Source organism: Cricetulus griseus, chromosome 4 (assembly GCF_003668045.3).
Source record: "Cricetulus griseus strain 17A/GY chromosome 4, alternate assembly CriGri-PICRH-1.0, whole genome shotgun sequence".
NCBI classification, from domain to species: domain Eukaryota; kingdom Metazoa; phylum Chordata; class Mammalia; order Rodentia; family Cricetidae; genus Cricetulus; species Cricetulus griseus.
Window position 1 is genome coordinate 91200497 of NC_048597.1, and position 12435 is coordinate 91212931.

At 52.8% G+C, this 12435-nt stretch overlaps 1 protein-coding gene across 1 annotated transcript in view; it reads left to right on the top strand.

Moving 5' to 3' along the window:
• Mn1 (MN1 proto-oncogene, transcriptional regulator) overlaps positions 1–11383 on the top strand; it is a 38029-nt gene extending 26646 nt beyond the window's left edge. Inside the window, exon 2 of the mRNA XM_027415921.2 lies at positions 11208–11383. Within this exon, the coding sequence (XP_027271722.1) occupies positions 11208–11383 (176 nt within the window). The remainder of the gene's footprint in view (positions 1–11207) is intronic.
• Positions 11384–12435: the final 1052 nt, after the last annotated feature.

Sequence of the window (12435 nt, forward strand, 5' to 3'; positions counted from 1 at the left end):
GGTCATGGAGTCACAGTTCTGTCACCTTCCTCTTACAAAAGGGATAGCAGCTAAGAGATGGCAAGCAGTATCCTTGAGGTCACACCACCAGACTCTGGCAGAGCTGGCACCTGGTTTCCTATAAAGGGAGAGGAGAGCCTGGTGAGAGGGACATCAGACCGGGCACTCCTCTTTCCAGTAGAGACTGGCTATCACAGAAGCCTTGGGAGGTAGGAGCCGGGGATGAGAGCTCTGAGCTCTGAAATCAAGTATGCTAAGATGTCTGTCCCCACTGCTGTGATGGGCATAAATGATGGCTCTTTCTAAGTCCAGGGGCTGTTTAACACGACGGGCTCTGGATTCACACAGACCTGCGTCCAAATCTAGCCTGTCCACTTTCATTCACGTGCCTTTGTTTCTCACAGGCTGTCAGGAGGATCGGCTGGGGCTGGGGATGTGGCTCAGGCGGCGGAATGCCAGCCTAGCATGCACGAAACCCTGGGTTCGATCCTTAATAAAACAGAAACAGACCTGGTCATACACAGCTATTACCCCAGCCCTGGGGGGGGGTGCATATTAGGGGGTCAAGCTCAAGGAGTTCAAGGTTAGCCTGGGCTGTGTGAGATCCCACCTCAAAGGGAGATCAGCCTTGAGAGATTTGCAGCTGGTCTGGGCAGCGTTCTGCTGGTTGACCCCCCGGACTATCTGGCCATTACTGTTCTTGTTAGTTTGGGGCTGGACTTCCAGGATGCTTCTCTGGCCTGATGTGGCAGCCTTGCTCTGTCTCAGAGAACCCATTTCTCTTCTGTGGAAACTCCTGGAGTGATTTCTTTCCTTCTTCATCTTTTCTTTTAATTTAAAAGCATTTTTAGAGCAACTCCAGTTCATTGATTTTTTTTTTTTTTTCTGTTAGGGTTTCTGTTGGGGCTTGGAAGGTGTCCACAGCCAGAAGAAAGGCGGGCCACAGTGACCAATAAGGGTATTTCAGATCTCCTAAGTGTCATGGAATAACATCCTCATGTGTCTAGAGCACGCATTAAGAGCCCACTAGATAGTTGGAAACTTCCTCCGCGTATAGACTTGAGCCTCAGGTTTGAAGGTTGGCAAACTTTCTCTGCAGAGGTGGCAGTTAATATTTGGCATTTGTGGGTTGTACAATGCAGTGGTTCATTTTGCCTGGGTCATGGGGTGGCCAGATTTTTAGCTAACTATCGTTTCTCTGGGAAGCCCAGACTCTGCTACAACGACAGGAAAATAAGGCCATAAACAAGGCCACATGCTAGTAAAACTTGACTTGCAGGTGTGAGCAGAAATCAGCCAGCCTGGGGTAAACAAATGCCTTGGTGATTGGGTCAGGAGATGAGACGGGGTTCTCAGTGAGTAACGAGGAGTAGACTGGGGCGCTGTTAGCCACAAGTGCTGCCTGTTATGGCTAATATCTGCATGAGTGAGTCTCCTAGCTACCCTGCCCCTGTGTCTCTGATCTCACTGTGCACACAGGGAAAGTGAGGTTCAGCAGCAGTGGCCCACCTCACCCTGTTTGTGCAACATTCTGCACATCTTAGCCCTTCCTTTGCTGGGCCTCGGTCTCCCTTCCTGTGACTTCAATGAGGACTTGCTGGCGTGAGGTGGAAGCCACGATGATTGTGTCTGTGGCATGGAAGGTGGGCAGAGGCACAGGGAGGTGTGGTGTGGCTGCTGGGAGCGCTGACCTGGGTCTGGGGATCAGGTGCCGGTGTGACTCGGAAGCCGCCCAGGCTTCCCATTTGGTCTAGTTAGGCAAGGGTTTTCCAGAGTGTCATTCATGTGGTATGACAGTGGCTTCAGTCTCTAGCTTGCTCAGGGTTGAAGGACACCAGGGAATGTGTGTTTTTGCAAGTCAGGAGTCCTGTGCCAAGCCTGGGGTAAGGAAGATTTGAACTCTTACCCACCTTGACATATTCCCAACATGCTGCCCTTACTCTGAGTCATCCTTGGCTCCCTATTGCTTTCAGAAGGACTAAGCTCCTTCCTAGATACCCCATGACTGAACCCATTGAGACTTGCAGCTTGGGCTCCTCAGCTCCACCCCCCAGAGTATAAATCAGTTCCAGTTCTGGATGTCCAAGGCTGTGTGAAGTTTTTTTTTTTTTTCCTCAAAGAGGCCCAAGGGGCTTCAGATGTCCCTCTTCTTCCTCACCTGCAAAATTCTGTGTTCATTCTTAAATCTGCCCCCACACCTCCTCCCATCCCTGTGTCCTCCTAGAGCCCTGAGTCTTGGACAGGCACAGCCAAGACCTAATGCCCCCTCATTGCCAGGCAGGAATAACTAATCCTGCTTCTCAGAGTAGGATGTAGAGATTCAGGCAGCTGATTTGTGTCTGCCTTAGCCCCACAGTCTGGCACTTACACATTGGTTACCCAGACCTCCGTCTGCATAGCTTGTGAATGACTATCCACATGGACCCCCTTTTTGGGGAAACATCTGAGCTATGGGAACTTATATGGGTGGCAGGCAGTTGCCATCCCCACTGTCCCCCTGAAGGAGTACCCCACACAGAGGGACAGGCATCCTCAAGGATCTTAACCCTGGAACATCAACCCTCTGAAAATGTATTTTCTGAAATCTATACTTACAATTGAAGCCACGAGGCTGGATTGCTAAAGAAATGGGCATGTGCTGGGCGTTGGTGGCGCATGCCTTTAATCCCAGCACTTGGGAGGCAGAGGCAGGAGGATCTCTGTGAGTTCGAGGCCAGCCTGGTCTACAGAGGGAGTTCCAGGACAGCCTCCAAAACAATACAGAGAAACCCTGTCTCATAAAACCCAATAAAGGGGGGGGTACGTTTATCTGTCCTGATAGATGGAATATTGTTGGACCAAGGAGCCACTTAGTGAGTACAGCAACTCGATGTAAGGCCCAAGTTCATGTTTCAGCACCAGGTAGAGAGCTAGGCATGTATACACAAGACTGCAACTCCAGCACCATGCAGAGTGGATGGGCCCCACTGCTAGCCAGCTTAGCTCCAGCAAGAGACCCTGACTTGAGGTCTTGAGGGAATAAGGCAGTCATGGAACAGGACCCCAGCATCCTCCTCTGGTCTCCATATGTATGCTCCCAGGACTAGATACCTGCAGGTACCCCCTCCACTACACACACACCCAGCACACTACCACTCCCCTATACCCACCACACATACCTCTACATACACTATACACACACACACACACACACACACACACACACACACACACACAAGCACATGCACACAAAATCACCCACACCCACTCTCCACACATACTTATGGTTGAAGTTACCACATCCAGGCAGAGTGTGAGACCCTTAGAGTTCAGAGAGAGGCAGCATCATGTCTGAGGGTCACCCAGCACTCAGTCTCCAGTCATTGCAGTAAAAGGCAGAACAACCCATGGTACAGTCATCTCCCCTGGAGTCAGGACTCCACAGTATGGTGACAGGAGATGGCGGTCATCTGGTGCACACGAGGCTGGCCTTTGGGAACCATGCATTCTCTGTCCTGAATCTTGGATGAGGAACTGATGCCCTGAGTTGGTAACTTTTGGCTGGAGGAGCTAGGTCCCTAGATGTCGTGTCGGCCAAGGAGACAACTGGACACATTTTAGGACAGAATCTCCCAGAAGAGCTGCTTCAGCTTGGGGAGATGATGTCCAGCCTGTGGACAGTGGTCCTTCTGTCCCCTTGTCCCCTTGTCCCCTATCCCAGCACCCTCTCCTCCCAACTTTGCCCTTTTCTGCCCTCAGCGGGCTCATCTGACTGACAGCTGCCATTGTCCCAAGGCAGTGTGAACTGGTTGCTCAGCTTCCCCACAATGGCTGTCATCACTCTTCAGAGCCCTGAAAGCTGGGCTCATGGACTCCTGACTCTCGTGAGGCTTTTATCCAGCCTGGCCCTGTGCTGGGGCTGAAGGGTGTGCGGGACCCTCTCTCAGGACCTGTGACAAAGGGTGTAGCCTGCACCAGGCAGTGTTTGTGAGACAGCTTCCAAGGGGCTTTGTGTTTGTCTACCTTGGGTAATTCCTAACTCACTTGTGAGCCTGGACATCCTTTCTAGAGAACAAGGAGGGTACTGGTCTGAGGAGGGTGACAGAAATACAGAAGGGAGGGCTGTGAGGGAGGGACTGGGGCCACAGTCCCTTGCCACCCAGACAGGGACCTTTTTATCTCTGCAAATGACTCCCTACCAGATGGTGTGGGTGTGGCCGGCTCTACTGATCATCAGCTCTGTGGCTGTAATGCTGTGAGTTTTAGTCTCCCTGGACTCAGTTTCCAGTGCTGTGAAATGGGCTGTTGATTGGGCCCTTGTGCCCTGGCTGTTGAGGTAGCCCAAGGTCAGCAGAGCCTGTGACTCTTGTCACTGTTGCAGCCTGTGGCTGGCAGTACAGAGGCTCGGCTGACTTTCTCTGTTGTCACATGACACTGGGGCTGGACACTGGAGGGGGGGCTGAGGCTGGAATGTGTGTGTGGGGTGGTTAGGTAGCTGAGGTCAGGTGCTGCCTGCCTTGGTCCCTATGAGATTCCATGTGGTGTCACCAGCAGGCTACCGTCTCTGAATCTTTAGATGGAGAACTCTGGCCCTAGCTTCAGGGGTCTCAGTTCTTCCCCAATCTCTGCCTGTAATATGGATGCACTCCCAAGGAATTAAAGGACTGTGGGTCAGTCAGGGCTCTAGTTGCTTGTCCTGTTGCTGTGTTGAGAAACGCTGGTGGAAGGAAGGCTGTATTGTGGCTCATGGTTGAAGGATGCAGTCTGTCTGTCTGTCATGGTGGGGAAGGCATGATGGCAGGAGTGTGAGGCAGCTGGTCACACCACACCACAGTCAGGAAGGAGAGAGATGAAGGTGGCGCTCAGCTCACTTTCTCCTTTTTGTTCGGTCCAGGACCTCAGCCCATGGGATGGTGCTGCCCGAGTTTTTCTTCCTCAGTTTACCCAATCCAGATAATCCCCCCATGGGTGTCCTGGAGTGGTTCCAGATCCTGTCAAGTTGACAGTGAGCACTAACAAAAGCTAGCATGGGGTGTGTGCCATGACTCAGGATGCTGAGGCAAGGCTGTAAGGTTTGCTCAGCCTAGGCTATACAGAGGGGCTATGTAGCACTCTCCCTCCCATAAAGAGAAAGGATGGATATTCACCTGCCACAGTCATCAGAGAGGACTGAACAGCCCCCGTGATGGGGAGTGATTTGTGTAAGGCCACACAATGAGCAGGGTGTCATGAAGACATTGAACAGATATCTAATAGGTATTCACTGTGTGCTAGGAGCAAGAGGGCCCGTGTCTCCAAGAAACTCCATCCCACACTCTTATCACTTTTACAGATTGGGAAACTGAGGCACAGCAAGGTGCCCTGCCCCAGGTTGCAGAACTAAGATTCAGACTCAGAGTCTGGGCCCAGGCCCATGCCAAGCTGTTCTACTTCAGAGTCAGGGGAGGCTGGGCTATAGGGCTCTTGGCTGGCTCTACTGGGGGGGGGGGCGGTTTCCAGACCTTCTGCCATACACATCTTGCTGAGGTTTCGGCTCTTGCCCCTGAAGCCAGATAGCTAAGCTGTGGGCCTGTCTCCTAGAGCTGCAGAGGTGGTCCTCTTTGCCCTTAAGCTCTTTTTTACAGCTAAACTTCAATTTTGGTTCTTTGCCCAAGGATGGGAATTGGTGTCCTTGTGCCTCAGCCTGAGTGTCAGGTGACAGGCGCATCCCACCATGTCCTGAAGCAGCACGCTCATGGAGACAAGACTCAGCACTGTGGTAAAGGGAGCCGTGGGGTGAGGAGACAGCTCAGTTGGTAGAGTGCTTGGTATGTAGGCTTGGTGACCTGAGTTTGTCCTCAGCACCCAACCACAGCACTTGGGAGGCAAAGACAGGAGGGGCCTTGGGGCTTGGCGGTCAGTCAGGACAGCCAAACAGTGAGCTTCTGTCTCAAAACTAAGAATAGCCAAGGAAGATACCTTTATGGGTTCTGGCCTCTACACACACACACACACACACACACACACACACACACACACACACACACACACACACCTTAAATGGCCTTTCCACAGGACTAAAGCTTTGAACCATATAGCCCTTTGTAAGCTCCTGCCCTTTGGCAGACCCAAGATGTTGGTGTTGGTGCCATCATCCAGCTCAGGCAAGTGACTGGCTCTACTCTTGGGAACTTGTCCACCTGAGCCCCATGTCTCCAGGTGTTTGATCCTTGGCAGCTTGTGGGGAGGGGCTTGGACACACAACTGCCTCTCTTTGTGCCTGCCAGCAGGACTGGAGGTCATGTACCTTGGGTTGGGGACCCCCTATGGGTTTGACAGCTGGGCAGGAAGGTGGAAGTCAGCAGGGGTGCAGAGGGAGGGTGCTACAGATAGAGTATAGATGTGGTGAGGACAGAGCTTTGTGTAGGGACTGTACACAGCAGGAGAGAGACAGATGGTGCCAGAGGCTGAGGGGCAAGTGTGACCAGGAGGTTGTGTAAAGTCAGGGCTCAGTCCTGGGGACTGGAGAGCTACAAAAGGTTTAAGCAGGAGGGAGGTCTGTTTAGGCCTGTGGATAGTAGATGCAGAGAGAGAAAACTGGCTGGTGTGGCCAGTCTCAAGAAAATGAAGTGGTCCAGCCCTGAGACCCAGCAGCTCTGCCCTATCCAAGGGCAGAAGTCACAGAAGACAGCACCTCTCCCTTTACTCCTCCTGGGCTCAAATAAAGGAAATTCAGAATTCCCTTTGTGGGAATCGGGCGAGGTGAATGTGGGGGGCGGCATTAGCTGTTGTTCAGGCCCACACTCCCTCTTACATAAGCCATGAGTTAAAAATACCCATTCTACCTCACGCTGGCCGTAGGGAGCCCCAACAGAGATGAAAGCACTGCTGTTCTAGGTCTGGTCCCCCAAATCCTGAGCTACTGAGTAGCAGTGCAGGCCCTGGGCCTTTTGGAGGCTTGGGTATCTTGTGGACCTGCCCACCACCCCTCTGTGCCTATCCTCAATCTGGGCACCAGCTGGACCCCACCCATGTCCCCTGCCTTGGCCATCCCTCTGGTGGGCAGAAAACAGAAGGCCAGGCCAGAACCCCTATCCCAGGACTCAAGGTAGAATGGGTCTGGAGAGCCACTGAGGCAGGAGCATGGCTGCCCAGCAAAGGTTGCTAGTGCCTGAGCATGGCCCCCATGTTGGATCCTGGCTGGGATTTCAGTGCAGAACAGGGTGCAGCCAGGATTTCTATGTTGACCTAGAAGAGGAATGGAAGGATAGAGGAGAAATCCCAGGAAGCAAAGGGGAGAATGAGAGAAGGGGGAGGAGGGAAGAAGGAAGAAGGGAGGAGGAGGGAGGAGGGGAAGAGGAGGGAGGAAGGGAGGAGGGAAGAAAACAGGCAGCCAGCAGCCAGCAGCTCCAGTAGCCACTCAAGGCAAGTCAGTCCCTTCACATTCCTGGTTTCCCTGGTCCCTTTGCATGGCTGTTCCCCATCTCCTAGACTCCAGGGTCTGAAAGCTGGAGGGGTGAGACACGCACAGTTACCCCAGTGTACAAGTGCTGTCTGCCATTGCTGTTGGACTCACAGGAGAAGCAAAGAGACATTGGCATTCACCTCCTTGCCTCACTGCACGACTTCCTCCTTCACTTCTGTGGCTGTCTCGCTGTCCTGCTGTGGCCTGAAGCCTGGCAGACAGAAGCCCACGTGGGCCTTTGTGGCTGCAGTGAGTGTGTCAGACTGGTACTGACCTCAATGCCATGAGGCGAAGCCATCAGCAACGATAACCCGGTGCAGGGTCTGGTCATCACGGGTTAGTCTTGAGAGGAAGGACCTTGCAAGAATCTGTCTTCTTGCAAGGTAAAGTTCAAATTCTCCTGACCATTCTTGGCCAGTCAGCTATGGGCCCTCACTTCTGGGGTGCCACTGTCAGTGAGGTCCATGCAGGGTATGTTTTTAGATGATGGCCCCTCCCCTCTGGGCACCAACCCTCACCAATATGCATGAGGCCTTCTCTTCTGCTCCACAGTCCCTTAGCTGTTGTGAGCCTGGCTCAGCCAGGATGTCACCTCCAATAACAATGGAGGAACAAGTACTACAGACAGGCCAGCAGCCTAGGTGTGGGGGTTCCCTCACCTATCAGGAACTCCAGGCTAGGAAGAGAGAGCCAACCTGTGGTATCTGTCAGTGCTGGGTACCCAGAGATCCCAGGTGTTCTTCAGCCCCAGGGGCTTGGTGAGGGGACGGTGTTATCTCTGCATTGCTGACATGGAGGCCTAGGTATGCTCACCACCTGAGGCTTGGGGACTCGGCGTCTTCTTTGCTGGGACAGGCTGGGACTTGAACAGCTTCTGCAGGATAGATTTGTCATCAGTGAGTTGACAGCCTGAGGGGCCACCATCCTAGGGCATGATGGGTTCCCTATATTGCAATGACTACAGATGGGATGAATACAAACATGCTTGCATAGCCAAGAGCTGAAGAAAAACATTCTCCCCTAAAAGGACGGAGTGTGGATACTAGGCTGGGTTGATGGCCTCGTGAGGTCCTGCTGAGACTGGGGAATCCTGTACCTGTGATATGTGGTATCAGGCTAGCCCCTCATTCACCCTTTCTGGGTCACAGGTACTTCTGCCATAATGGAGGAGGGGCAGTGTATTGTTGGCTTGTGGGGCAGGGGGATGGAATTAGACAATACTGGACTCCACCCCAGGTATAGCAATAGCTTAAGGAAGTGTCGGCCTAGGAATGGAAGCAGAGAATGACTAACCAGAAGCAGAGGGTGACCAGGGAATGGATTTACCTGAGGTCGATAGTCGTACATGCTTAAGAAATATCTCTGTCATGTTTCCTTCCTGGGGCCTGCAGTCAGACCTGGACCTGGGTCTCTTCTGCCCTGGGCCCCACCTGGCTCATCTCTGCTTTGAGACATGCCCCTATCTCTCTCTGCATGTAAGGATGCAAGCATGGCTGCATGACTCTCTTGAGAGGATGGCCTGCCCCTCATGGGATATTGCACCCTGGATATTGCATTATCATGTAAATATAACACTGGGCAGGAAGCAGGGATTCTGCTGGGAGCGAGGCATGTGTGGGCTCACACAGAGCGAGGACTGCATTGCCACAAGCTGGGGCTTGCATGTGCTCAGGAAACCCAGTCCTCTGTCTCTGCCCTCCTGAGGTGCACTGGGGATGGGTCCACCGGTAAAAACAAAACTGACCTGAGCTTGAAATCTTAGTTTCCTTTACAAGACAAGTGCAGACTCCATGTGGTGCGTAGGAGGGAGACCACCTAACCAAGATTTAAGAAATGAGGGTCTTCACAGGTTTCTGGGTGTCTCTCCTTCTGACCTTTCTAGGGTCATGCCTAGCAGCCCTACTGGGGGCCTCTGTATACCAGGCCATCACACGACCCTGAGAGAGACAGCAGAAGAGCTGTGCCACTCAACAGTGCGATTGCAATTCCTGAGTTGCCCTGATTGGTCACAGAGTGATGCTGCCTGGTGTCACTCAGGAGGATCCATGGGCCACCACGCCAGAATATAGTAATCCCAAATAAGTGCTTGTTGATGGGATGGGTGAGGGCAGAAGCCAAGGCAGGTTGCTCTCCCCACCCTGCAGGTCCTGAAGCCCTGGAGTGGAGCCCTAAGTCATAGAGGTGTGCCTTGCCCAGGGGGTGGGGCTTAGCACCCTGTTAGGGCCAGGCTCTAGTGGAAGACACTTCTTAATCCTCGGTACTGGGTGGGGAGGGTGGGTGGGCAGCTTCTGCTGTAAAGATGAGGGTCATGGAGGCCAGTATCGGGGTGTGCCTCCTTAGTCTTAGCTGGGCCCCCACCCCAATTTCATCTTTCTGCTTGTCTACCGAATTCACCATTCGCCCATATTCAAACCTCAATTTCCGCTGAGCCTTCCTGGTGGTCTAGCCTCAGGTAGGGTACCTGACCCTCTGAAAGAGGAGAATCGGGAAGTTGTCATTCAAACATAGTAGGGCGGAGCCCAGGTTTGCTCCGAAGTGTGCTTTGAAAACTGATTTGTCCCCTCACTACCTCAAGCAGAGGAGGAGGGCACATATACTTTGTCCCAACTCCTGCTAACATGTTAGTCGTTGTTCAATGCCTTTTCTTTGGGCATTCCTGACACAGAGACGACTGCAAGGTGTGGTAGCTCTGGTTCTGTGTAATCAACTGTGTGAGTTGGGAGTTGAGGTGGCTTCCAGTGAAGGTGTGGAGGAAGCATATACCACCCACACACTGGCCTTCCCACAGAGATGGTTGACATGGTCTAGGAGCTCAAGTCTGTCTACTTGAGCACTTCATGGCACTTTACAATTTACACAAACACGTTACCATAGTAATAGCCCGGGTAACTAATGCATAGGAGGTCCTGTGTGCCTGGGTCATTCCATTTTCAGAGGACGGGACTTGGGTTCCTTTGTTGTTCTTTTGTGGGGGTCTCAGTTAGAACTATATGTCTCCAGGCAGGTTTCTGTGCCTGTCTGGGCTACAGATGTCTGTCTTTAAGGTGCAGGGCTGGGAGGGTGAAGGATGTAGTAGGTGTCATAGGCTCCTCCCTTGCCAGCCCACCCCCAAGCCACCTCTTCTGAGCCCATTCCTTATGCCCTAAGAAGGGCAGAAGATGACTCTGGATAGGAGAAAGTTATTGGGATGTGACCATAGAGCACTCTGACCTTTGCCTGTCATGAGTGGTGTCATGCTGGTCCCTACTGGCTCCTTCTCCATCCTGCCAATAGAATTCTCCTCCATGTCCCCTGAGGCAGCCCCTTCTCTGGACCTCAGTTTACATAGCTCTAGGGTGTGCTATGCAGTTTGTCTATTTAAGGAAGTTCTGAGTGTAGAGTAGGCCCACAGCAGGTGTCTGTCCAGGGGACTAGTCAGTCTCCCCGACTCTTTTAGGGTATATGTGAAGTCCTGGGCACCCCTGGATATGCTTTCAGCCCTCCTGGTGTCTGGTAGTCTTTGCCCACCAGAAACGGGCACACACTGATGCCATTCTTCTTATCTCCTGCTTCTTGGAGAACAGCAGACCTAGAGGTGTTGCGGGTGTGGTGTGGTGGGCTTTTCTTATGTAGTCTTCACAGCCAAGCCTCTGAGACCATCTCCAGCCATAAAGAGGGCCAGATGCTACCTCCCATCACCCCTCTGCCACCACCCAGCAGGGTCTCCCACCCTCCCATCACCCCTCCACCATCACTCTGCGGGGTTTCCCACCAGCCACTAACCTGTGTCTTTTTTTCTCCACAGCCCATGACCTCCCCACCAACAAGGCCTCAGCCACCCAGCCTGGAAGCCACCTGCAGTGCCTGACTGTCCACTGCACAGATGGTGACCCCAAGGCCCGAGCTTCCGTACCCACCTGGCGGTCTCTGCACTCTGACATCTCCAACCGATTTGGGACATTTGTGGCCGCCCTGACTTGAGCCCATGGGAGCCCCTGCCCTACCCACCATGAGGGCCTCTGTGGCTGAGCAGACTTATGTTTTTGTCTAGGTTGGTACCTGCTTAGTGGCACTCGGAACGGAAAGGGTTCATTGCAAGGGGCTGGGGAAGGTGATGAAAAAAGAACCTCAAAATAATTATTTTAAAGAAGCTGTGTGCCACATTGCCACACCAGTGTCAGTCCTCAGCCAACAGCAAACGCTGGCTCAAGCCGATTTCCTGCTAGAGAACCCCCCTGTTTTCTGTACTCAGAGAGTGTTCTAGAAGGCCCTTGCCTTGTTTAAGCCCAGGCGGGGTGCACCTGTTATATTCTCTTTGATTCTCTCCCCCTCCCCATTCTCTTTCCCATTTGCTTTGTTCATCGCTTACTAAGATGGAGGTCTCAGAGAGTAGTGTTCTGGAATACTCCCAGGTGGGAGCTGCAGGGTCATTAAAGTGTTAGCCTCTCTCATTGTCACCAGTTAGGAGACAAGACAACAAGCAGCTAGAGGAACTGCTAGGGACTGGGTTTTCTCTGTTCCCTGAGAACTAGGAGAGGCATTTTCCTCACTGGCCCTTAGCCTTCATAGCTTCCGTTCTTCCCACTGGGAACTGTCCCTCTGGTCCCTCCTGGGTTGTGTGCTGGATGCTGGGATGCCAGCCACTTAAAGGAAGCCTGCCAGGGCCAAGAACTCCCTTCTCCTTTACTGACTTCACCATTGCACACGCTCTGTGCTGAGCAGGGTGGCCTTGTGACCCTCAAAGGGGACAGGGGAGGGGTAGTCAGTTGTCCTAGTGACTTTCTGGTCCTGCTCTCCCTAGTGATAGCCAGGGTACCTCAGCTCTTCCACTTCTTCCTGGCCCACTCTAAGGGACTCCATCCTGGGAGGAGGGATTAAGGTAGCCAGACTCTGGCTGAGACACTCTCTTTGATCCTGCAGTTCCCTCACAGGGATAGGAGGGAAGGAAAATAAAATGAGTGGCTTCATGATGTCCATTGCTGGGCCTCATGTTCCCTTCATGGGATATCTCCTGCCATTTTGATTTCATTTCA